A 27,692-nucleotide genomic window follows, 5' to 3' on the forward strand; every position below is an offset into this window, starting at 1 on the left:
TAAGTCATGGAGATGTAATATACAGCATGGTTACTATAGTTAATAGTACTATGTTATATATTTGAAAGTTGCTAAGAGATTAATCTAAAAAGTCTCATCACAAGAAAAAATAATTTTTGTAATTATGTATAGTGATGGATGCACACTAAAGTTATTGTGGGTGATCATTTTGCGATGTTTACAAATACTGAATCATTCTGTCATATTCCTACAACTAATATAATGTTATATGTCAATTATACTTCAATTTTAAAAATCATTAAAATTGTTTCTGTGTTGGCTATAAAACTTTAATTAATGATGCTTTTATTCTATCACTCAGTATTCCCTATATAAGAGCTCAAATAAGATACATGCTTGAAAATTTATGCCAGGAAAAATCAGATCTCCATTGGGACTAGTGTGCATCCTCTTCAATGATTAGAATTGTATAAATAAAAGGACTTCCTTTCTGGTTATACAATTCAGATATGATGCTTACTTATGACAGCTCTATTTAATACTTTCTCCCTTTTTGTTTCCATGGCTCAAGTTTTTTAACTTTCTGTTTCTAGTTCATCAACATTATTTTATATAAATATTCTCAATTTATTTTTGAAAAGGGGCTCAATGCAAAGTTTTTAAAAGTAAAAACACGGGCAGAGGACATGATACTGTATCTATATAGAGAACACTAAATATTCTACTATGAAGCTACTAAAACTTATAAATAAATTCAGTAAAGTAGCAAGATACAAAATAAATATTCAGAAATCAGTTGCATTTTTATACACTAATAATGAATTATCAGAAAGGGAAACTTAAGAAAACAACCCCATTTGCAATTTCATCAAAAAATAATATAAAATACTTCAGAATAAACTTAACTAAGGGTGTAAAAGATCAATACTCAGGCCCTGGCTGTTGTAGCTCAGTCGATTGAGCATTGGCCTGTGAGCCAGGTGTCACTGGTTCAACTCCCAGTTAGGGCACATTACTAGGTTGCACGCCAGGTCCCCAGTTGGGGGTGTGAGAGATAACCACATAGTGATGTTTCTCTCCCTCTCTTTTTCCTTTCCCCTCTCTCTAAAAATAAATAAACAAATAAATAAATTATTTTTTAAAAAAAGAAAAGATCTATATTCAGAAAATAATAGGACACCGAAGAGAGAAAATGAAGAAAATGCAAATAAGTGGAAGCATATACTGTGTTGTTGGATAAAAGGATCAACATCATTAAAATGTCCACACTACCCAAAGCAACCTATACATTTAATAGAATTCCTATGAAGATACCAATGGTGTGAGACTTCCAGCCAAGATGGAGGCATAGACAGACACGCTGTGTCTCCCTCCACAACTAAGAAGGAATACAACTACAGTAGTCCCTCTCTAAATCATGGTTCACTTATCGCGGACTCACTGTATTGCGGGATTTAAAAATATATATTATATTTAATTATTTATCGCGGGATTTTGCGATACCATATACACATGCTGTTAAAGTTATGAAGGTTTAAGAGTGTAGAATAAATGTAAGGTTCCTACTTCCTGGGGGGGGGGGTCTAGAATGTAATACCCGCAATAGGTAAGGGAATACTGTACCTCAACACTAAAAACAACCAGAAGTTCCAGAAAACCAAACTGCATGAAAGTCCAACAAACAAAGATATAAAGAATACTCATCCAGACAGGTAGGAGGTGGGGAGCCAGGAAGGAGAGGACGACATAGTGTGGTGGCGGCAGCAATGGCAGCAGCAGCAGGCTGGCAGAAAGTGCAATCACACATTTTAAAAAGTCAGGAGAGACACCTGGGCAGCGTTCCCAGCTCTTCACTGGACCTCGCAGCCCATGGTCCCAGCACGGGGAAAAATCCGCTTCTGACTGTGTAGACCAGTGGGGTTTGGGATGGAGGAAGAAACTGCCTGTCTCAGCAGAGTCTGCTTGTTTAGAGGGCCCCCATGGTCCTAGAACGTCTGCAGACCCATCCACTCTGGAAACGACGGCCAGGCTAGCAGCTAGAGGGGCACCAGTCCGGTGCAAAGGTGGGAGAGGTGCCTGTAAAAGGGGCGAGTGCTGGTCAGGTGGCATTGTTCCCTCTTGGATCCCTCCTCCACATACAGTGCCACGGCACGGTAAAACAGGTCGCCTTGTACTGGCGAATCCCTAAGGCTCTGCCCCTTACAACATAACAGGAGCGACAGCTCTACCTGGGACACAGAGGCAAACAAACACAGGAGCCTGTCAGAATGAGGAGACAGAGAAGTATGGCCCAAAAGGGGGAACAGAACAAGGTTCCAGTGGGGGAACTAAGTGATGAGGAGATAGTCACCCTAACAGATGAGGAGATAGACAACCTAACAGATGCAGAATTCAAAACACTAGTGATAAAGATGCTCACAGGCTTGACAGACATGCTTGAGTACAGCAAATGCATAAGAGAAGAAGTGAAGGCTATGCTAAGTGAAACGAAGAAAAATCCACACAAAACCAATGGTGAAGGGAAGGAAACCGGGGTTCAAATCAATGATTTGGAACATAAGGAAGAAAAAACCAGTCAACCAGTGCAGAATGAGGAAGCAAGAATTGAAAAACATGAGGAAATCTTCCCAAATTTTGCAAAGGAGATGGACACACAGGTCCGGGAAGCACAGAGGGTCCCAGGTTAGCTGGACCCAGAGGGGACCACACCAGAACGCAACATGACTGAGATGCCAAAGGTGAAAGATAAAGCCAGAGTCCTGGGGGCAGCAAGAGAGAGGTGGAGAGTTGCCTACAGGGGGGTGCCTATAGGACTGTCAGCTGATTTCTCAGAGGACACTTTGCAGGCAGGAAGGACTGGCAAGCAGTATTCAAGGTGATGAAAAGCAACCTACAACCAAGATTACTCTATCCAGCAAAGCTATGATTTGGAATGGAAGGGCAGATGAAGTGCTTCCCAGACAAGGTGAAGCTAAAGGAGTTCATCATCACAAAGCCATTATTATATGAAATGTCAAAGGGACTTACTTAAGAAAAAGAAGATCAAAACTATGAACACTAAAATGACAACAAACTCACAAGTATCAACAATTGAATCTAAAAAATAAAAACAAAATCCAAGTAAGCAAACCAGAACAGGAACAGAATCATAGGTATGGGGATCATTTGGAGGGTTATCAGCTGGGAGAGGGAAGGGGAGAAATGGGGAAATGGTGCAGGGATTAAGAAGCATAATCGATTGGTACAAAATAGACAGGGGGGTGTTAAGAATAATATAGGAAAGGGTGAAGCCAAAGAACTTATATGCACAACCCATGAACATTAACGAAGGGGAGTGGGATTACTGGAGGGAAGGGAGGTACTGAGTGTAGAGGAGCAAAGGGGGAAAAAAATTGGAACTACTGTAACAACATAATCAATAAAATATACTTAAAGAAAAAGATAGCAATGGTGTATTTCACAGAACTAGAAAAAATATTCCAAAAATTTATATAGAACCACAAAAGACCCTAAATAGCTATAGCAATCTTAAAAAGAACAAAGTTGAAGGACTCGTGTTACCTGATATAAAACAATACTACAAGGCCATAGTAATCAAAATAGCATGGTACTGGCACAAAGAAAAGATATGTAGATCAATGGAACAGAATAGATCTGTATAGTCAATTAATATTTGACAAAGGAGGCAAGAACATATAATGGGGTAAAGATAGCCCATTCAATAAATGGTGTTGGGGAAATTGGAACAGATATGTCCAAAAAATAAAATTAGACCACTTCTTACAACATAGACAAGAATAAATTAAAAATGGATTAAAGACTTAAATGTTAGACTCCACACCATAAAAATCCTAGAAGAAAACATAGGCAGTGAAATCTCAGACATTTCCCATAGCAATATTTTTTCTGATATATCTCCTCAGGCAAGAAAAACTAAACAAATGGGACTACATTAAACTAAAAACTTTTTGTATTGCAGAGGAAATTATCAACAAAATATATTTGCCAATGATACTTCTGATAAGGGATTAATATCCAAAAGTTATAAAGAACTTATTAAACTCAACACCAAAAAAAACAAACAAGCCAATTTAAAAAATGGGCAATGGCCCTTCTGGTCAAGATGGAGGCATAGGCAGACACGCTTCGCCTCCTTGCACGACCACAGAGAACATTACAACCGGGTCTCAAAAGCAAATAACAACTAGAACCATCAGATAATTGAGCTATATGGAAGTCTGACAACCATGGATTTAAAGAAGCCACATTCATCCAGACAGGTAGGAGGGGTGAAGTTACAGACACAGGGCAGAGAGATGGTGTGGCTCAGACAGGCAGCGGCAGCAGTGGCAGTGGAACGAACAGTCCCACATTAGTGTGTGGTGAATAAAAATTGGGAAGGATAGCCTGAGAGTGAGTGATCCCAGCCCCAGGACAGACCATACAACCCAGGATTCTAACACCAGGAAGATAAACCCCCAATACCTCTGGCTATAAAAACCAGTGGGTGTCGGGGCTGCAGAAGAAACTGCTATTTTCACCACTTAAAGGACCCTCCCAGGGTGGTGAAACTGCTGAATTTTTGCTGGTTAAAGGGCCCACATGGTCTTACAATGTATGCAAATGCCAGGGCAGCAACTGGAAGGGTGCCAATCACATACAGGAAATAAGTAAAGTGCCTGGAAATGGGACAAGTACTAGGCAAATCACCAGAAGCCAGGCAGCAGCATTGCCTCTCTATGAGGCCCCCATCACAAACAGAGCAACAGAGCAGTGAAGCAAATGGCCCCACCCTGGCAACTACCTAGTGCTCCACTCCACACAATTTACAGGTGCCTTTGCTACACAGGCCATGCTACTAAGACAGGGAGTAAAAGCAGCTCTGTCTAATACACAGTAACAAACACAGAGAGGCTGCCAAATTGAAAAGGCAAAGAAATGTGGCCCAAGTGAAAGAACAGAACAAAACCCCAGAAAATGACTAAACAAAATGGAGATAGCCACCCTATCAAGTGAAGAGTTCAAAACACTGGTGATAACAATGCTCAGAGAACTCATAGAGCATGGCAAAAAAAATAAAGAAATGAAGCTTACACAAAGTGAAATAAAGAAAAACATACAGGGAACCAACAGTGAAGGGAAGGACGCCAATATTGAAATCAGCAATTTGGAACAAAATGAAGAAATAAACGTACAACCAGAACAGAAAGAAGAAACAAGAAAGCAAAAAAAAAAAAAAAAAAAAAATGAGAAGAGACTTAGAAAACTCTGGGATAACTTTAAACATACCAATATCTGAATCATAGGGGTGCCAGAAGGAGAAGAGGAAGAGCAGAAATCGAAACTTACTTGATAAAAAAGAAAGAAAACTGCCCTGATTTGGTGAAGGAAATAGACATACAAGTCCAGGAAACACAGAGAGTCCCAAACAACATGGATGTAAAGAGGACCATACCAACATATATTATAATTAAAGTGCCAATGGTTAAAGGCAAAGAGAGAATCTTAAAAGCACAAAGAGAAAAACAGCTGTTACCTACTTGGGAGTTCACATACGACTGTCAACTGATTTCTTAGAAGAAACTATGCAGGCTAGAAGGGATTGGCAAGAAGTATTCAAAGTGATGAAAAGCAAAGAATCCAGTCAAGATTACTCTAAGCATCAAAGCTATTCTTTAGAATCAAAGGGCAGATAAAGAGCTTCCCAGAAAAGAAAAAGCTAAAGAAGTTCCTCATCACCAAAATATTATTTTATATTTTATTGATTATGTTGTTACCGTAGTCCCAAATTTTTTCCCTTTGCTCCCCTCTGCCCAGTACCCAGCTTCCCTCCAGCAATCCCACCCCACTTAGTTCATGTCCATGGGTTGTGCATATAAGTTCTTTGGCTTCACCCTTTCCTATGTTATTCTTAACATCCCCCTGTCTATTTTGTACCAACCAATTATGCTTCTTAATCCCTGCACCATTTCCCCATTTCTCCCCTTCCCTCCCCCAGCTGATAATCCTCCAAATGATCCCCATACCTATGATTCTGTTCCTGTTCTGTTTTGCTTAGTTGGGTTTTGTTTTTATTCTTTAGATTCAGTTGTTGATAGTTGTGAGTTTGTTGTCATTTTAGTGTTCATAGTTTTGATCTTCTTTTTCTTAAGTAAGTCCCTTTGACATTTCATATAATAATGGCTTTGTGATAATGAACTCCTTTAGCTTCACCTTGTCTGGGAAGCACTTCATCTGCCCTTCCATTCCAAATCATAGCTTTGCTGGATAGAGTAATCTTGGTTGTAGGTTGCTTTTCATCACCTTGAATACTGCTTGCCAGTCCTTCCTGCCTGCAAAGTGTCCTCTGAGAAATCAGCTGATAGTCCTATAGGCACCCCTTTGTAGGCAACTCTCTGCTTCTCTCTTGCTGCTTTTTGGATTCTCTCTTTATCTTTCATCTTTGACATTTTAATCATGATGTATCTTGGTGTGGTCCCCTCTAGGTCCAGCTCACCTGGAACTCTCCATGCTTCAGGGACTTGTGTGTCTATTTCCTTCGCCAAATTTCGTATTTTTCTCCATTATTTTTGCACATAAGTTTTCAATTTCTTGCTCTTCCTCTTCTCCTTCTGGCACCCCTATGATTTAGATGTTGGCATGTTTAAAGTTGTCCCAGAGGGTCCTAAGCCTCTCATTTTTTAAAATCCTTGTTTCCTCATTCTGTACTAGCTGACTGTATTTTTCTTTCTTATGTTCCAAATCATTTATTTGAACGCTGGTTTTCTTCCCTTCACCACTGGTTTTGTGTGGATTTTCTTCATTTCACTTAGCATAGCCTTCACTTCTCTTATGCATTTGCCGTACTCAAGCATATCTGTCAAGCCTGTGAGCATCTTTATCACCAGAGTTAGAAATTCTGTGTCTGTTAGGTTGGCTATCTCTTCATCTGTTAGGTTGGCTATCTCCTTGTCCCTTAGTTCTCCCACTGGAACCTTCATCTTTTCCCTCTTTTGGGCCATACTTCTCTGTTTCCTCATCTTGACAGGTTCCTGTGTTTGTTTGCTTCTGTGTCTTAGGTAGAGCTGTGGCTCCTGTTACATTATAAGGGGCGGAGCCTTAGGTATTTGTCAGTACAGGGCGACTTGTTTCACCACGTTGTGGTGCTGTAATTGGGGGAGGGGTCTGAGAGAGAACAATGTCACTTGCCCAGCACTCGCCCCTTTTCCAGGTACTTCTCCCACTTTTGTATGGGATTGGTGCCTCTCTAGCTGTTGTCTTGGCTGTCGTTCCCAGAGTGGATGTGTTTGAGGATATTCCAGGGCCATGGGGGCCCTTTAATCAAGTGGACTCTGCTGAGAGACCGGCAGTTTCTTCCTCCATCCCAACCCCCACTGGTTTGGACAGTCAGAAGCAATGAGGCTTGATTTTCCCCTCTTCTGGGACCGTGAGCTATGCGTTCTGGTAAGGAGCTGGGAACATCCCCCCCAGGTGTCTCTCCTGACATTTTAAAACATGTAACTGTGCTTTCCGCTGGCCTGACACTGCCGCCGCTGCTGCCACCAACACACTGCATCCTCTCCGCCCTGGCTCCACTCCTCCTACCTGTCTAGATGAGTATTTCTTCTTTATTTCTTTGTTTGCTGGACTTCCATGCAGTTTGATTTTCTGGAACTTCTGGTTGTTTCTAGTTTTGAGGTAGTTGTATTCCTTCTTAGTTGTGGAGGGAGATGCAGCATGTTTGTCTATGCCTCCATCTTGGCTGGAAGTCCTCCCAAAATATTATTATATGAAATGTTAAAGGGACTCTTTTAAGAAAAAGATCAAATATATGAACAATAAAATGGCAATAAATACATATCTATTAACAATTGAATCTAAAAAACAAACTAAGCAAACAATCAGAATGGAAACAGAAGCATAGATATGGAGAATGTTTTAGTGGTTTCCAGAGGGTAAAGGGGTCTGGGGTAATGGGTGAAAAGATCAAATGATTAAGAAGTGTAAATTGGTAGTTAAAGAATAGTCATGGGAATGTAAAGTACAGTATAAGAAAGGGAGTAGCTAAGAAACTTATATGCATGACCCATGGATATGAACTACGGTGTGGGGATTGCCTGCCTGAGGGAGTGAGAAGTGCTGGATGGAGGGGGTCAAAGTGAGAAAATTGGTACAACTGTAATAGCATAATTATAAAATATAATTTTAAAATCACACAGAAAATAACTCACAGGAAAAAGAAAAGAAAAAACAGACTTAGACAACAGTATAAAGCAACTTGACCTAACAGATATATATGGGACATTCCACCAAACATCACAGACTATACATTTTTCTCAAGTGCACATGGAACTTCTGCAGGTTAGCCCATATGTTAGGCCACAAAACAAATCTCAATAAATTTTAAAAGGTTGAAATCATACCAAATATCTTTTCTAAATACAATGAAATTAAACTAGAAATCAATAACTTGAAGGAAACTGGAAAACTGGAAGTCACAAATATGTGGGAATTAAGCAACACACTTTTAACTATTAAGTCAAAGAATAAATTACAGGGAAATTACAGGATACTTTGAGATGAATGAAAACAAAAACATAACACACCAAAATTTATTAAATACAGTGAAAGAAGTGTTCAAAGGGAGATTTATAGCTCTAACTTATAAACTGAAAAAAATAGAAAACTCTCAAATCAATAATTTAACTGTCTACCTTAAGAACTAGAAGAGGAAAACAAACTGAATCCAAAGTTGGCAGAAGGAAGGAAACAATAGGATTAGAGATAAATCAAATAGAAAAAAAGAATGTAAAAAAGGAAATCGATAAAACAAAAAGACTAGTTCTTTGAGAAGATCAACAATATTGATAATTCTTAGGTAGAGGGACTAAGAAAAAAACAAAGACTCAAATTACTAAAATCAGAAATGAGGGTGGAGATATTACTTTGTCTTTACAAAGACAAAAAAATAACAAGAGAATTCCATGAACAATTGTACATCAACAAATTGGATAACCTAGATAAGATGGACAACTTCTTAGAAAAACAATCAAAGCACTATGATACAAAATAAAGTATTTTTTAATTACATATAAATATATGCGACATGATGTGTGCATATGTACAATATAGGGGCTTTACAATAACTCTAGAAGGATAAATACCAAGCTGTTAAAAGTGGTTATCACTCGGTGAGTAGAAATCTGTGTCTTTACAGTTTCTTGCTAATCTTAATTTCTCAAAATGTTTGTAATAGACACATGCTACTCTTGTAGTAGGAAAACAAAAGGAACTTCACCTGAAAAAAACCAACAACAGTAAATTGATGTTTAGCCCAAGGGAAATTACATTTATGGGCACAAACTGACTTCCTTTTATTTATATCTAAATTGTTTTTGCAAACAAGTATAAGAATCATTGCTACACACCGTCTAGCTAGCTCCTCTGGCATTCGCTTTGGAACCAAGGCTTTGTCCAGCTGAATCTCCAACACGATGTATGTCCCTGCTTCTGCATATTGCTGTAAAGACATTTTTTCCAATTTACTCTTTTCAGGAAAACATATTTATGAAAATGTTTAGTAACATAAGATAATGTTCATAATATAATAAGTGAGAGAACTTATACAGTATTATGTAATCTTAACTGGACAGGAAAATAGCAACAGTGGTTATTTCTTGCAGGAAAAGGTTTTCAGTTGGAAATGTCTACCTCAGCTGAAGCCCTGTTTATCTTGTTCAATACCTTTTCTGGAACTGTTTTAAGTGCATAGCATTGTTTCTTTCACCAAACCTCTCTCATGAGTCCTCATAACCCTCTGACGTTCTCACTCATACCCTCCTCACCACCGTCTACAAACTTCGATCTGGTGGACATTTCTACTCAGACTTTTGCTTGCATCCTAAAAATAACATGTCCAAAATTGAACATATCATTTCACCTATATTATTATCTCTTTTAACTTTTTTCTTTTTTTCTTTTTTTTAAGTTCTATTGTTTTTCAATTACAGTTGTCCCATTTTCCCCCCATTATCTTTCCTGCCCTGCCCTCTCACCCCAAATCCCAGTTAATCCCCACTTTGTTGTCTATGTCCATGGGCCCTTTATACTTGTTTCTTGACCCAATTAAAATACCAATAACATATTTCACAAATATAGAAAAATATTTCAAAAATTTATATGGAATCATAAATGACCCTGAATAGCTTCAGCAATACTGAGAAAGAAGAACAAAGTAGGAGGGATCACAATACCTGATATCAAACTATATTACAAAGCCACTGTAGTCAAAACAGTCTGGTACTAGCATAAAAACAGACACATAGATCAGTGCAATAGAATAGAAAACCCAGAAATAAACCTAAGTCTCTATGGTCAATTAATATTTGACAAAAGGGGCAGGAGTATAAAATGGAGTAAAAATAGCCTCTTCAATAAATGGTGTTGGGAGATCTGGATAGGTACATGCAAAAAATGAAATTAGACCACCAACTCACACCATACACCAGAATAAACTCAAGATGGATAAAAGACTTAAATATAGTTGTGACACCATAGACGTCCTAGAGGAAAACATAGGCAGCAAAATTTCAGATATCCCATACAACAACATTTTTGCTGATATATCTTCTAGGGCAAGGAATATAAAGGAAAGGATAAACACAAGGGACTACATCAAATTAAAAAGCTTCTGCACAGCTAAAGAAAACATCAGCAAAATGAAAAGGGAAACAACAATATGAGAAAACATATTTGCCAATGATACCTCAGACAAGGGTTTGATATAAAAAATATATATAGAACTCATACAAGTTCACACCAGGAAGATAACCCAATTTAAAAATGAGCAAAGGACCTGAACAGACACTTCTCCAAGGAGGACATACAGAGGGCCCATAAACATATGAAAGAATGCTCAACATCACCAGCCATCAGAGATGCAAATTAAAACCACAATGAGATACCACCTCACACCTGTTAGAAAGGCCATCATTAACAAATCAACAAACAAGTGCTGATGAGGATGTGGAGAAAATCTGTAGACTTTTTTTCTTAACAATTTTGTCATCCTTCCAGAAAGTAAGGCTTTAGCCCAAATTATATTTAACTTCTCGTCCTCAACAACTCCAAGCTTCCCAGTTCCACCTTGCTTCTGCAGGTTTCTTTCTCTAATCCCTTCCTTAAATCAGACTATTATCAACACTCATCTGTACTATAACAAAAACCTATAAACTGACATCTGAGGCCCCTATTCCAACTCCAGTCTCTCTTTTCCACATCCTTGCAAGAGTTCTGGCCTGAAACACACATGAGGTCTTATTTCCATATAAGTTAAAAACCTTTAATGTGAGCCCCTAAGATGAAGCCCAAGAGTCCTTTACCATCTATGGAATCAAACCCATACTTTTTAGCAAGTCTATAACCCAACTCAGTCTCTTCTTTCTCACCTACTAGAACACTCCTTTCTATTCATTTCTTTATACCATACACTGAATTAATTGATGTACCTCAATTCTGATACCTTCTTTGTACCCTGACTCCAGCTTTTTTCTGACACTGAAATGCATCTTCCTCCATCTTCATCTGGTAAAGGGTTCTCTTCACATCTTTTACTACTTAGCTTGGATGCCTCCGCTTCCATAAAGACTTCTGAGACTGCCCCATCCTAGTAGCTATTAATCTGTCTCCTTGGAGCCCACATAGCACTTTTATGCATACCTCTTCTATAGCATGCATCAAAATTCTGTATTACGGTTAGTTATGTACCAGTCTATTTTGATCACTGGACTGTTGAGTGTCCTGAGAGCAAATGAATAAAAGCTATAGATCATGCATCTTTGCATCCCTCATAGGGCTCAACAGAAGTAATTAAAGACATAAATTTTTATTTTTTTCTAGTTATACCACCTTTTGAATTATATGTTACCCATATAGATATGCAATAAAGATTATAAAATGGTCATTACTCATACAGAAAAATTTAGTCTCTTCAATACAGCATTATATTCAGAATTTACCAGAACTATTTAATATTAACCTCATCATTCGTAATTCAAGTTGTAATTGCCTAGAAGCAAATGCTCCTTTTTGTGTAGAAATATACTTTAACAATTTTCCTAAATATCAGAACTATGTCAGACCTTTCTTTTCCAAAGCAATTGTTTGTTTTCTTACAAATGCCAAATGAAATATTCAAAACTCTGGAAAAAATATTTCTTCTAGTCATTCTTATTGAGAATATTTACACATTTTATACATTTACATACTCTATTTTTATTTTTTGCATTTAAAATTTTCTTTATTTTTTATTTTTAAAAAGACATACATTTTTATGCTGGAAAGGACATTAAAGCTAATCTGGTACTCACACATTTCAGTAAGTCTCAGCAAGACAAAAAAATTTACCCAACATCATAAACCAGTCATGGTAAATATAGGATGGTACTCAATGAACATTTTCCTGAGCATTTTGCACTATACCATAGTACCTTGCTCAGTGCAAGACTGATACATTTAAACTCAATTTCCAACTCTTCGTGCATAGTTACCTGTGCTTCTGGATTGTAGTTTAGAGAGGGTTCAGTTTCCAAAGGAGTATCTGAGCTCTGAGATTTTATACTAGATGCTTGCTGAAAGAAAATGAACACACCTTAAAAATGGAATTCTTAAAATGGCAGGAACAATGATCATATGCTGCATCAAACTACAAACTAAATTAAGGCAATTCATTGAATGAGAAATTAGTGTAAGCCTCTGGAATGTAACAAAATCAGCAAAATCATCACCTCCTCAACAACCTACCACATCCCCAGGCTTAGGCCTTCCTTCCATATCCTTTTCTTACTATTTTATCTTCTTTCAGATTCTTAGAAATAACTGGTTTGGACAATGAAGAATTAATTCCTCCTATTTTGTTATTCTGAATCAAATGATGTCCAGTATCCCGGAACAAACTAAACAAACACTTGGTCTGAAAAACACACACACACACAAAAAAAAAAAACAGAAAAATGCAATGAATCATAGGCAGATAAAAGAAGCTCACATTATTCTTTAACATCATTTAGTTATATACATAATATCAACATCGTAGAAACAGAGTTAGGGGAAATAAAAAACTCCATTGCATTGCCATACTTGTTGAACAGGTGAAATCATCACAGAAAGTTAGCTGCCTACCTCATTGTTTAAATTCTTAAGAGGAGACTTTTCAACCTGGCTTGATTGTGTAGCTCATTAACTTGTTACCAGACAGCTTTTAATCTCTGATGCACAATTTCAAATTAAGTGGTAGAATTTATTTCTGTACAAGAAATATCTGTGTAATTACTATTGTCCTATCAATTGTGATTGGAAGGATAGGGCAAGTTTAAAGTTCAAAATAAAAATTTTGCATGGGAAAATTCCAACTGCAATGTCTGGAAAAGAATCTTATAGAAATTTTTAAATTGAGCAACATGAATGAATCTAAATATAATTTATGCTGCCCTCACAAAAGAGGGGAGTGAACAGAGGTAGGCGAGACAGATAACAGGAAGTCATGAGGAAACTTTGGGGAGTAATGGGTATTTTCACTATCTTGGTTGTGGTGATAGTTTCATCGACATATACCTATCTAAAAGCTCTAAATCATGCACTTTAAATATATGTCAGTTATTGTTATATGTCAGTTATACCTCAATAAAGCTGCTAAGAAGACAGTCTGACAATATTAAAGAAAAATTGTAAATACCAATCATTACTCAGAATCCTACAATTACTGTATTTCATAGATACTAAAATGCAAACTTTTTGCAAATTTTAAAATCTCTGGGAAATGAGAAAATTCATATAAATGGTATTGTAAAATATGTAATCTTTTTTGTCTTCTTTCTTTCACTTTGCATAAAGTTTTTGAGGTTCATCCATGTTATAGAATGTATCAGTAGTCCATTCCTTTTTCAAGACAACTTTATTGAGATAGAATTCACATTCCATGTAATTCACCCAAAATTCAATGATTTGGGCATATTATTTGTAATCCATTCCTGTTCATTGTTAAGTAGTATTCACTTGTATAAATATACCAAATTTTGTTTACCAATTCACCAGTTGTAGACATGTGAATTGTTTTAAGTTTTGGGCTAGTGTGAATAATGCTGTTCTAAACATTCACATACATGGGTTTGTATAAATGCAGGCTTTCAGTTTTCTTGGGTAGGTTCCTAGGAATGATTTGCTGGGTTGCATGGTAAGTTTATATTTAACATAGATTTTTATATAGCTGTTTTATTAAATGTTGAGAGTACAATATTGACATTTTTAAATGTTACTGTCAAACTGGCTATTTCTCCTTTCTATTCTGTTCGGTTTTGCTTCATGTATTATGAGGTTCTTTGTTATACTTATTTTACATAATAATTTATAAATTATGTCTTCCTGATTAATTGACCCTTCAATCATTATGACATGCCACCCTATGTCTTTAGTTATGTTTCTTGTCTTGATGTCTCTTGTCTGATGTAAATATTGCCATTCACCTCTGTTATATTTTCTACCTGCCATAATATGTCTTTTACATTCTTTTTTTAATAAGGCATTTCATTTTCATATTTTTATTGCTTTTTTTTAGAAAGAGATAGGAAAGGATGGGGGAGGGGATAATGGGGGGGAGAACTGTTATTCCACTTATTTATCCATTCATCAGTTGCTTCTTGTATGTGCCCTCACAGGGGATCGAACCCACAAACTCAGTGTATTGGGACAATGCTCTAACCAGCTAAGCTACCCAGCCAGGGCTCTTTTCCATTATTTTACTTCAACTTATGTATGTCTAAATCTAAGATACATTTGTTTTGCACAGCATATCACTGAACCTTGCTATTTTAAAATCCAATCTCATAATTTCTGTCTTTTCATGGGGGTGTTTAGACTACTCACATATAATATTATTGTTGAAATATTTGGCCTAAAGTTTTTGAAGTTCAATGGCAGAATGATAGCAAGGCTCTATATTTAACATCTTCATATACCAATTCTTTCCAGATATCCATTGCAAAGGTGTATATGCTAAAGATATAAATAAACCCATATAAAGGATAAATTTGTATAGATGATATCTTCTATACAATTTTTCTTACCTTTTCATACACTGTACTGTCTAGGTAAGGGTAAACATGAAAAGCTCCCCGAATCCTCTTCACACCTGGATACAGCAATGGGACCATGTTAACATAAGCCACACCATGAAATGAAAGCGGACTTTCATCATCTGCCTAAAAGAATAAAACCAGAGACCTATTAGCGTTATAGAGCAATGTGGTGTAAGGTATGGAGCTCTGACTCAATATTTCAAACACCTGGTTTTAGAAACCAGCTGTGCTACTTAACTAGTTGACTTTGGGCCAGTAACATAGACATTTAGGATCTTTGTTTCTTTATTTTCAAAGTAGATTTAATAATAACATGATCACAAAATAACACATGTAAAGTGTTAATGAAAAGTAAGAGCAGTAGTTGGAGCAACACTCAAATAAATTGATAATATATATATTCAATGAAAAAGTCAATTTCACCATGTTGATACTTAGGAAAAAGTAAAACCTATAAAAAACGATAATAACAACAAAAAAAATTCTAATCAGAAACTGTGGCTTTTAGGTTTAATTATAGATTTATATGAATGAAAAAAAGTCTTACGAATCATCTGGATGTGTTGATTAGGCTTTAACTAATGATTACATTCTAATCAATTGGTGGAGGTATTTTAGAGTACCGTGTTGAGAGAGAATCTGTATTTTTAGGGTCAGAAGGAAAGAGTGCTTTGATTGATCAGTACTATCTGTCATGGATGAAGGAGGATGAATGACAGCCTGCCGTCATGTACATATTTGCCATCCCTATTTCATTTAAATTCTCATTACAAAGATGAAGAACATGCCCTGACTGGTGTGGCTCAGTGGGTTGGGCATCATCCCAGAAACCAAAAGATTACTCATTCAGTTCCCAGTCAGGGCACATGCCTGGGTTGCCAAGCAGGTTCCTGGGTGGGGGTGTGCGAGAGGCAACCAATTGATGTTTCTTTCACACATTAATGTTTCTCTCCTTCTCCTTCTCCCTTCCTTCCCCTCTCTCTAAAAATAAATAAATAAAATCTTTGAAAGAAAGATGAAGATGTCAATAAATATATCTTAACATTTTTAATGGCTGTATGGTTTGCCATAAAAAACTTCTATAAGAAAAAAAGTGAAAGAACACACATTTTATTCCCACAAGGTTAAAAGTAATCTCTTTGATTTGACCTATTAAAGTAATTAGAAATTGAAATCCTATGTTTACACGATAATATTGTTTAGGTATCTAAAGAAACTTAGCCAATACATATTTTATATTACAAAGGGAGAAGTGGTAATACAGTAGTAGTAATTTTATTCACCCAAAAAGCCTATTTTAAAAATCGATAAAATAGCCCTTACTGGTGTGGCTCATTGTGTCAGGCATCGTCCCACAAAACAGAAAGGTTGCCAGTTCAATTCTTGGTCAGGGCACATGCCTAAGGTGCAGGCCAGGTACCCATTTAGGGGTGTGCAAGAAGCAACCAATACATGTTTATCTATTCCTCCTTCTCCCCTCCCTTCTCATTAAAAATAAATAAATAAATAAATTTAAAAATCAATAAAATAATTTAGATACCTGTTAAGCATCTGCTATATGCCATGAATCATGCTAAGTTCTGTGGAGGATACAAAATAGTCTATGATAGGATCCCTATTTACAGGGAGTTTATGAACAAACATAAAAGATCAGATATGTACAAGTAAAACAATAAAGAACATGTTCTAGGTTCATCAAAGCTCTGCCTTTTCAGAACAGTAGTACATCTATGAACCTTATTACTATGATACTTAGCGAGCTAAAACATTGTAAGTCTGAAGTCTAAAAGAAATTCTAAAAGATGTATTAGGTTGAACCATATTTCCAATATTTAACTACTTTTGACCTGTAAAAATGGCTATTTTGTATGGTTTTACCTATGATAAAACTGTACTAAAGGGCTAAAGGGAAATAGGAAACTGGGAATAAAGCTAAGTAATTTTCAATGAACAATAAGGAGCTAGGGTGACCAGTCATTCTGATTTGCCAGGGACAGTGGAGTTTCCTGGGACATGAGACTTTCAGCACTAAAACCAGGAAACTATTTAAAAAATCAGGAGCAGTTGGCCACCCTAGGGAGCAGCCACATCAGTTCGTATTTTCCATTGGTATTAGAATTAAAAGTAGCATTTCTTATATAAATATTTTTTAATGAACAAATTTACCTTATCAAATTTGGCAGATTTCCCTTTGGGTACAGTAACCAGAGGAATTCTTGTGATCTCTACAGGCCAGAATCGGCAATCAGCAATTCGCTTCTGAAAACTGTGTATCAAGAATCAGCCCATTAGCATTATGTATACGCAAAAATTGAGTTAGTATGATTTAGGTTAAAGGGAAGTACTTCTCTCTTTTAAAAAGTAATGGAATACACATATAAAATTTTATAATTAGGTGAGTTTTTAAACCTTTTCAAATTTATAAAGTTATGAAAATAATTCTGTACTGGTAGCAAAGGTAAATTATACATTTCTAGAGCAATTTGTCAATGTGAATCAAAAGCCTTAAAATGTTCATACTCTTTGACCCAGAAATTCTACTTCCAGTGATATTTTCTAAAGAAATAATCAGAAAAGTATGCAAAGATAGTATAAAATATATTTATCTCTACTGTGAAAACAGAGTAGGGCATCTATTATCAGCTGACTGACAATAAAGAGTTTAGATGTTACACTACTTTCTTCACAACAAGAAAAAAGCTGATCAAACTGAAAAACAACAACTTTTCTCAGATCCATCTAAGAATTAAGGTCATAAGGCAAATCGCCTCTCTGAAATTTGGAGACATAGTCAAGTACAGAAAATCACCACTGAGATCAGCTCACAGGATAAGAGGCCTCTGGTGTCTGTAACTCATATAAACAATTTAAGGGTTTACTTTAGACATATTGCTGGAGGCTGAGTGTGGGTGAGCCAGAGTTAAAAACTCTAAGGGAATCAGTCTTACAGGTTCCCCACACTTTTTTGCCATTTTAAAGTAAGGAGCCCCAGCAGATTCTCACAGTGAAGGTAGGATAAAAATCCTCTTAGGCAGAGAGAAGGAAAAAGTAAACATTTTGGAATATGCCCAGAGTGTTCTCCATAAACTACCAGAGCCCTATCTGACCCAGGGCAAGTGTAATTAGACACCGCCAGCCCCATCTAGGTCTCCTGCCTCATATAAGGACAGGAAGGAAAAAAAGGCTATTAAACACTGTTACAACCCAGGGATTCAAACACATTAAAATACTGAGATTTAATCATGGGATTATAGAACACTTCTCCTGCCCAACACCTTACCACTACATCAACAGGATTCCAGTATGGTAACAGTGAATTACAACTGAGAGACTGCAAAACACAGACCCTATCTAAGAAAGAGTTCTTAGGCAAACCCAAAGACAACAGAGGAAGAACAAACAAATAAAAAAAAAAAGGAAGTTGAAGCCTTTAGCACCTACAGCTAGAACAAACATTATACACAGCCCAGCTCCCAGCCAGATTAACATAAAACCTCACACTAAAAAACCTAATTATCTAATTTCTTATCACTCAGTACATAACGGCCAGCTTTCAATAAGACATTACAAGATCAAGAGTACTGTCATTAAATAAATTTTCATGTTTATGAGCTTCAAAATAATAAATTAAAAATTGTATGGAATGCTAAAAAGCAAAAAAAAATACAGTCTGAAGGATAAAGCTAGTATAAGAACTATTCTCAGACATGACACAGATCTTGAAATGTCAGATGGGGAATTTTAAATAACTGATTAATATGTCAAGGGCTCTAATGGAAAAGGCAGACAACATGCAAGAACAGATGATAATGTAAGCACAGAGATAGAAACTCTAAGAAAGAATCAAAATGTGAGAAATGCTCACAATAAAAACCGGGACACAGGACTTGAGCAGCAAAGCGAGGCATTTATTCACCAGTCTGCAGAGTCAGGTGCACCCTCAGCCAGGAGAATGTGCCCGCAAAGTAGACAAAGAAAGCTGGTTTTATAGTAAAGTGCCCCACCCTAAAGTGAAAGTGATTAGCTTCCCCACCCTAATGCAATTAGCTCCCCACCCCTCTCCTTCTTCCCCGTTTCTCCATTACTGGTTACTCTGGACTTACAATCTAATGCGATCATCTAAATGCCCCTATTGTGATTTGTAAATACGCTAATGCTGTCAACTCCCTTCTCAGAGACCCTTTAATTACATTTGCCCTTTGTTATTACTGATTTTTTACTGGTTTGGGAATCACTATTTCCTTGTTTCCTACAAAAAGACAATTCTAGAAATCAAAACACAGCAACTCCTATGAAGAATTCATTTGATGGGCTTATCAGTAGAATGGACACAGTTGAGGAAAGAATCGGTGAGCTTGAAGACATGTCAATAAAAACTTCTCAAACTGAAATGGGAAGGGGGAAGATTGAAAAAATCATAATAGAATATCCAAGAACTGTGGGATCATTACAAAAGATGTAACAGATACACCAGAAGGAGAAGATAGAGAGAAAGGAGCAAAAGACACATCTGAGGTCACAATACCTAAGAATTTTACCCAAGTAATGACAGACACAAAACCACAGATCCAGGAAACAAAAAACACCATGCATAATAAGTACTAAAAAATCTATATCTAGGTATATAATATTCAAACTGCAGAAAACCAAAGGGAGAGTCAGAATCTTGAAAGAAGCCAAAGGGGAAAAATACACCTCTCCTATCAAGGAACAAGAATAAGAGTTACATTGGATGCCTCTTCGGAAACCATGCAATCAAGAAGAGAGTGGAGTGAAATATTTAAAGTTTTGAAAGAAACAAACCAGTATTCCACTGTACCCAGTGAAATTATCCTTCAAAGATGAAAGAAAAATAAATATTTTCTCAAACAAAAATAAAGGGAATTTATGGCCAGGAGACCTGCCTTACAAGAAATGATAAAAGTATTCAGAGAAAAGAAAAACGGTATGGGTCAGACATTCAAATCTATCAAAGAAAGGAAGAGAATGAGAGAACAAAATTAATTAAGGTGAAATTTTTTATTTCTTTTTATTTTTAATTGATCAAATGGATATCTGTTTGAAGTAATAATAGCAACAATGTAGCACTAACAAAATATCAGCCAATCAAATTCTACACCATAATCAAGTGAGCAACCAGAGGCATAGAGAAACTTGCCAAAATACCTGCTCAATTTTTCTGTAATTCTAAAAAGTAATCTATTAATTGAAAATAAAACAGTAGTCATTCAGATTATACATATATTGATAATTCTCTATTTTTCATCTTTCCCTAATCACCAGATCACTGTGACTGAGACTAGTAGTTATCCGTACAGTATCAAGTGCCCTGTTCTTTTTTACTATCTAAATCCTGATTTAATCTGAGCAAAAATATATCCAACAAAACGCTATTTCCTAGCCTTTTTTGCATCTAAAGGTGACTGATGAGATACAAACAGAGGTTGTCAGATTCCAGGAAGCTTCTATAAGAAGGGTTAAAACAGCCAGCATGTGCTCGTTTTTATCCGCAAGTACTCTCCTCTTCCAACTTTCTGCCAGGAATATGAATGTGCAGGCTGGAACTCCAACAGCCATTTTGGACCATGAGACAAACTTATGGATGGAGGGCACATGTTAAAGAAGGTAGAGCAAAAAGAAACATTGAGCCTGGATACCTTATTACACTAAGGAGCCACCATACATACCAGCTCTGAAGTTCTTTCACATGAAAAAGAAATAAGAACCCACCTTGGCTAATTCACATCACTAGAAGCCTCTGTTATTAGCAGAGGTGCTGATAGAGAGTCTCATATCACCTTAACGATATAGATAAAACTAACAAAAGCAAATTTCTTCCCACCTACAGTCTTTGTTATTTAGACATATTCCCTTCCTCTTCCTACCTGACCACTGCAGGAGGATCAAGATAGCAGCGACTTTCCAAGTCCCAAATAATCCTTTTCTTTATGCTCTCTGATTGGTTCCTAAACTCCCTGTCCTGTAAAATAAGAAGATAGAGACTTTCATTCTTTCCGCGTGCCTTGGTTTCATCTCGCTCAGTTTGTGGGGCATTCTTTTAATGGATTTGATCACAATACTTTCATTGCTACTATTATTATTACCATAAGTACCACACTACTGTAATACTACTACACCATCTTAAATTTTAGGGTACTTTACTATTAATAAAGTATATAAGATAAATTATATTATCCTTATATCGATCCAGTACTAATTCCCATAACCTCAATTAGTGATTCTCAACCCTGAATGCCTGATAGAATTATTTGGGAGCTTCTTTAAAAAATAATCAGCCTTGGCTGGTGTGGATCAGTGGATTGAGTGCTGGCCTAAGAACCGAAGGGTCGCCAGTTCAATTTCCAGTCCGGGCACATGCCTGGGTTGTGGGCCAAGTGCCCAGTTGGGGGCATGTGAGAGGCAACCACACATTGGTGTTTCTCCCCATCTCTTTCTCCCTCCCTTCCCCTCTCTAAAAATAAATAAATAAAATCTTTTTTAAAAAATAATTTTAAAAAATAATCAATACCTGGGCATTGGTATTATTTTAAAAGTAAATTCTTATGTAATTGACCTGGGTTGAGGCTTGTCCATTATTGTTTTAAAAGCTTTCCAGAAGATTCTATAGCAACTAACCTTGAGAACTAATGATTTGAACTAAAATATAACATAACTAAATATTTAAAATGAAATATCTGATTGAAGTGAAAATATAAATCTAAGAACAATATGAACTAACACTAATCACAATAATGAAAAGACACTGTCCAATGTTTTTCAAATATTTTAGCTTTAACTCTACTACTTAAAATATATAGTGTCAGATACTGAAAAAATTCAACCATCTCATCTTACAAATTATTTCACTGAAACTATAAGAAACTATAACAAAGGTAGCTACTAGAGTGATGATCTGGGAAGGAATTAGGAGGAAGGAGAGAGACTTTGACAGCATATCTCAATTTTTTATTTTGACTTCTGACTGTATTATTACCTACTCAAAAAAAAATAAATTTAGAATTGATTTAACTCATATGTACCTATTATTCTTGGACTTAACATGTCAGGAGACTTTTAAATCAAAATTAGATAGATATCAAATACTTTGACATGTAATTGCTTTAACAGGTGATGATGTATATAAATTAGAGTGACTCACAAAATATTTTCTTATGTCAGCGCACTGAGTTTACCACAGAAAAACCGCATAACTCTTTCACCTCAGGATAGTTGAGTTCTCCTTCTTCTTCCTCATAGGGCCCACCAACAATGAATGCATCAGGAATGTTATTAGCTCCAGGAGCCAGAATGTTAGCAATAGGCCATTTTTTGGGCCTGGGGACAGGTTCTCTTTCCCCTCCAAGCTTCAGAGTTCCATTCTTGAAGAAAATAGAATAGTCTTTCTGCAGAAATAAATATCATACATCAGGAGATTTTGTAAAAGACTTTGAGATGGAGAAAAAGATTACTGAAATGTCTTTACAATGGAATGTTGGGTATTTAACAAATCCTTCTGTGATTATCTTATTCTGCAGAAGGGCCTGTGTCCTTCATTGTCTTTGTGTTGTAATTTATTAAAAATGTATAATAATGCAAATTATTCTTGTCTGCAAGTATGCAAATATATTTTGTCCAGTGGAGATGTAATTGGCTATTGCCCTGTGGCTGACAACAAGTTTTGAATAATTTTCAAATTCTTTTCAACAGTCCTGATTGCTTACTATGAGTCATTTCTTTAGATTCTCCTTTGAACTGTTTTAAACCTTTTTGTTACTTTATATTTATATTAGGGTCATGATGTAGCTTTTAAAATAGTATCTTTTAAAAAACAAACTTAAATTTTACAAAGGCCTAAAATATAAGCATTTTCATATTTATAATTTATCTAAAATACATTTGCAATAAAAAATTGGTAAACATGAAAATAGGAAGTTTATAAAAGGGAAAATGTTAAATCCAACATTTAAGTAAAAACATGCTAGATGTTATTAATAAGTAAGATGAATAGTAAAACAATGTAATACCATTTTAAACCATAGGTTGGCAAAATTAAAGTCTGAAAATATCGAAGGTAGATGTTGTTAAGGGAATTCTTTTTTTATTGTTGAATCTATTACAGATGTCCCTCATTTTTCCCCCTTCGTCCCCCTCCATCCGGCCCCCACCCCCTGCCTTTACCACATTGTTGTCTGTGTCCATGAGTTATAAATATATTCATATATGTTCTTTAGCTAACCTCTTAAGGGAATGGTATTATATATAGTTGATGGTAGTGTAAATTGGTACAATTATGGAAAGCAATTTTGTAGTCTCTAGTAAAAGTTAACATTGTCATACCCTAGAACTTAACTATTCTAGTTCTTTGTTTCAAGTTTAAAAACTTTTGTGAAGCCTGGCCAGTGTGGCTAAGTTGGTTGGAGCATCATTGCATAAACCCAAAGGTCATGGGTTCAATTCCTGGTCAGGGTATATGCCTATGTTGCGGGTTCCATACCCAGTTGGGGTGCATAAAAGAGGCAACCAATTAATGTTTCACTCCCCTTCTCACTCCCTCTCTTCTCCTCTCCTCTAAAAAAATATAAATAAATAAATAAGCATGTCCTCAGGTGAGGATAAAAAAAAAAAAAGACACTAACTTTTGTGAAGAAGGGAGCATCTCTGGATTGGCAGATTAAGAACTTCTAAAAATCTGCTCCTACATAAAAACAATAAAAATACTGGCAAAAAGTGTCAAAATTAAGGGTGCCAAGACCATTCAATGGGGACAGAGCATTCTTTTCAACAAATAGTACTTGGAAAACTAGTTATCCACATGCAAAAGAATGAAGTTGGACACCCACCTAACATCATATACAAAATAACTCAAAATAGATCAAAAGTCTAAACCTAAGAGCTAAAACTATAAAACTCTTAGAAGAAAACAGAGGGGAAATCCTCATGACATTGGATTTAGCAGTGATTTCTTGGTCATGAAAACCAAAAGAAAACATGGAGAAATTGCACTTCATCAAAATTAAAATCTTTTGTACATCAAAGATATTAACAATAGAGTGAAATAGATAGCCAACAGAATGGGAGAAAATATTTGCTACTCGCATATCTGATAGCTGAAATATACAGAAAACTCCAAAGACTCAAACACAGCAACAAAGATTCAAAAAAGAGAGCGAAGAACTTAAATATATATTTCCCAAAATAAAGATATACAAAAGGCCAATAAGCACATGAAAAGGTGCTCACATTCATTAGTCATTAAGGAAGTGCAAATCAAAACCACAAGGCAATGACACTTCACACCTCTTAGGTTGACTACTATAAAAAAAAAAGAAAATGAGTGTTAGCAAGGATGTGGAAGGATTGGAGTCTTGTGCACTGCTGTTGGAAATGTAAAATGGTGAAGAGTAATTGAAGGGTTCTATACTGAAAATGTGAAATGGCAATAAAACAGGTGAGAGTATTAATTAATTACACTCTTTTAACAAGCAACTTGGAAATCTCTATCAAGAGCCTCAAAAAACACATTATTCTACAGAAATTTGGACTACGAATATAACCTGGAATTAAAAGAAGGTTTTGGATAATAAAGTACATTATACAAAATCCATAAAAATATGCATAAAGTAATTGCGTAGAAATACATCCAAAAATTGTCAGTTTTAAAATGGTTTGCATATTTTCTAGACATAAATTATATGTAATCTATAATATTTTATGTATAATATATAAACTATAAAAATAAAGCTCTATTTGTAAAATAGAAGTAAACTTTATATATTTTTTAAGCTTAATATAAATCTTAGCCATGAACAGCTTGCTGTGGATGACATTTTAGCAGGTGAAGAAGAGACGCCCATGTGAGTGTTTAAATCTATATAAATATCTGGCTACAGGGTTTCACCTCTCCACTGGATGGAACTTGCAGACCAACCATGTAGTTCTGCAGGGGCCCTACTGGAAGGAAGGATTCAGGCACAGAGTAGGCAGCCTCCAATGTGACCTTCAGTAGATTGCCTCCTAAGATCTGGGCTGTGGTCAATAAAGGCTCCGCCACAGATACTTTAACTTCAAGAGTGCACTGCTGGAAAAGTAAAATAAAATTATGCAACATTTTGAAAATGCCAGAGACCTCCCTCTTTTTTTTCTTATCTCAATTGAATATTACATCACCATTCAAGGGAAAAAGGTCATTTATTCCCATACAGAGGATTCAAATAACTTTCTCTAGGTCCCATGAATTAGAAAGAGATAGAGCCAAGAAAAGAACCTTATCCCTAAGCTGAGATCAAGTATGTGTATACAAGTACATATAGAAGACCAACCTGGCTAGTGTGGCTCAGCTGGTTGGAGGATGGTCTTGTAGACCAAAAGGCTGTGGGTTTGATTCCCGGTCAGGGCACATACCCAAGTTGTGGGTTCAATCCTCAGTTGGGAGAAGGTAACCAACTGATGTCTCTCTCTCTCTCTCTCTCTCTCTCTCTCTCTCTCTCTCTCTCTCACATACACACACACACACACACACACACACACACACATGCTACTTCTCTCTCTAAAAGCAATGAAAAAATGTCCTCAGGTGAGAATTTTTAAAAAAAACAGAAAAAAAGATACATAAAAATTGTAAGATCCTGTACTTAAAAATTAACAGTGGTTGCATATGAGTGAGTGAGATTGGGATACTTATTTTGCTAGTCTGTATCTTATGTTTATTCTGTAATTCTGATGTAGTGCTTTTTAAAAAAACTTTTAGGTTTTATGAAATATTTAAAAATCATATTCTTTAACATATTTCTATTTTTTCAAATATGAACAGATTTTCTTTTGGCAACATGAATAAGCTCAAGGAATAAATTTTTTAGAGGGGCTGCCAAGGATTTGTTGTTAGTAATGCAGCCAGGTAGGGCAGGCAAGACAACTAGTGTTTTTTAAATTAGAGAAGAGAAAGGAATTTGTTCATTTTCATTTTATTTCTTAGAAATCAACATTAGTAAGAATAATTAATATTGTTATTAAAGAATTAAGTATCCTGCTAATGGGAAATTCCAAGTTATTTCTCCAATAGAAATTTTGATTTGGAAAATGTAGTGCTTTTTAATAATAAATATTTTTTCAATACATATGTATATACTCATATATAGACCTAGATATAGATGTATCTTTTTTATACAGTATACAATAAAAATTAGGTTTAAAATGTGTAATTACAAGCTAAGAACTTTACTATAGCACTAGGAATATAAAGGTAAGGAAGACGTGTTATAATCCCACGACTTATAAATGCTATAATAGAGACCCATACAAAATGCCCTAGTCTAGAGGCCCAGTGAGAAAATGCATAACCAGTCATTGGGGTGTGGAGAAGTAAGAGATGGCACTCTCATAAGATGAACAGGAGGTCAGAATCCGGATAAGGAGAGGAAGAAAGAAATTAATTCTGAACAAAAAGAAGAGTTTTATGCATAGTAGTATTAAAACAGCATGGTGTACTTAGTGCAGTGTAAGTAGTTCAGGATTTTAGAACATAAAGCACAAGGAGGAGAGTGTTGAGAGATGAACTGAACAAGCTGGAAACTCCTATCATTAAGATTGCTGCATGCCTGCTAAGGAATTGGGACCTTGACATGTAAACAGTGGGTGAACCTATGGACCACACAGAACTAAGAAAGGCAACACATGTGATCATATTCACTTTTAAGCCACTCTGTAAGGAGTGGGAAGACTGAACTGGAGGGAGGTAAGGGCAGTTACAAGGCTATGTGTAATGTTCCAGGTGAGAAATTATAAGGCAATAAAGAGTAGGAATTAATCTAAGAAGAGAGAGTCCAAAGGCACTTAGGATATGGAAAAAGTTGAATTTGATGAAAGGCAGATTTGGGAATTGGTTATACTTAGGGTCCAAGGGAGCAATCATGAATATAACATAGATTCTATGTATATCCTATCATTTCACAAATAGGTGATGCCGCTAGTCAAAATAAGTAAGATAAAAGGAAGCATAAGTTTAAGGGATGATACTGAGTTTAGTTTTGGAGTGTTGAATTTTGGGTACCTATGGGATATTTTTATAGAGAAGTCCAGTAGGTGTTTGTAAAGTCTGACATTCTGGAATTCAAGAGAGGGGTCTGGGCTAGAGCTGCTGAATTAGAAGTTTTCAACGTACTGGTGACTTTTTATATTATAGCTGATCCCTCCTACCCCCGGGAGTATGAACACAGACTAAGAAGAGATGGTGGCCAAGAATAGAACTTTTGTACTTAAGGACATGCAGAGGAGAGAACTAGTGCAAGAACCTGAAAAGGTACAGTCAAGAGTAAGAAATCAGAACACCAAAGGAAGGAAAGATTTTAATAAAGCGGCAATGAAAATTGTGACACCTCTCATCAATATTTCTCTGAGAAGATAAGCGTTCCTAAGGTTCCTAGCTTGTATTACTCAATCAAGACAGGGACTATTAGAAGGTGAATTGGAATCTTCTTTCCAAGTAGAAGTTTATTTCATTTTAGCGTCTGTCTTGCTTAAATATAAAATTAGTGAGAACTCTCAAGCAAATGGAAATTAACTGTCATATATTTTTTCTTTGAGTATGTAAAACAAGAAAACACAGGAATATTATGAACAAATATC

The 27,692-nt window shown here is 36.0% G+C and overlaps 1 protein-coding gene across 1 annotated transcript in view; it reads right to left on the reverse strand.

Annotated features, from left to right (window-relative positions):
* CFAP70 (cilia and flagella associated protein 70) overlaps positions 1-27,692 on the reverse strand; it is a 120,837-nt gene that overhangs the window by 68,947 nt on the left and 24,198 nt on the right. Inside the window, 9 exon segments of the mRNA XM_090278202.1 lie at positions 9,369-9,460; positions 12,489-12,569; positions 12,742-12,781; positions 12,783-12,910; positions 15,060-15,194; positions 17,238-17,337; positions 20,957-21,051; positions 22,292-22,474; positions 24,970-25,149. Of these exon segments, the coding sequence (XP_090134328.1) occupies positions 9,369-9,460; positions 12,489-12,569; positions 12,742-12,781; positions 12,783-12,910; positions 15,060-15,194; positions 17,238-17,337; positions 20,957-21,051; positions 22,292-22,474; positions 24,970-25,149 (1,034 nt within the window).

This window comes from Furipterus horrens, unplaced genomic scaffold (genome assembly GCF_987537825.1).
Source record: "Furipterus horrens unplaced genomic scaffold, mFurHor1.1.pri manual_scaffold_5, whole genome shotgun sequence".
Lineage (NCBI taxonomy): Eukaryota > Metazoa > Chordata > Mammalia > Chiroptera > Furipteridae > Furipterus > Furipterus horrens.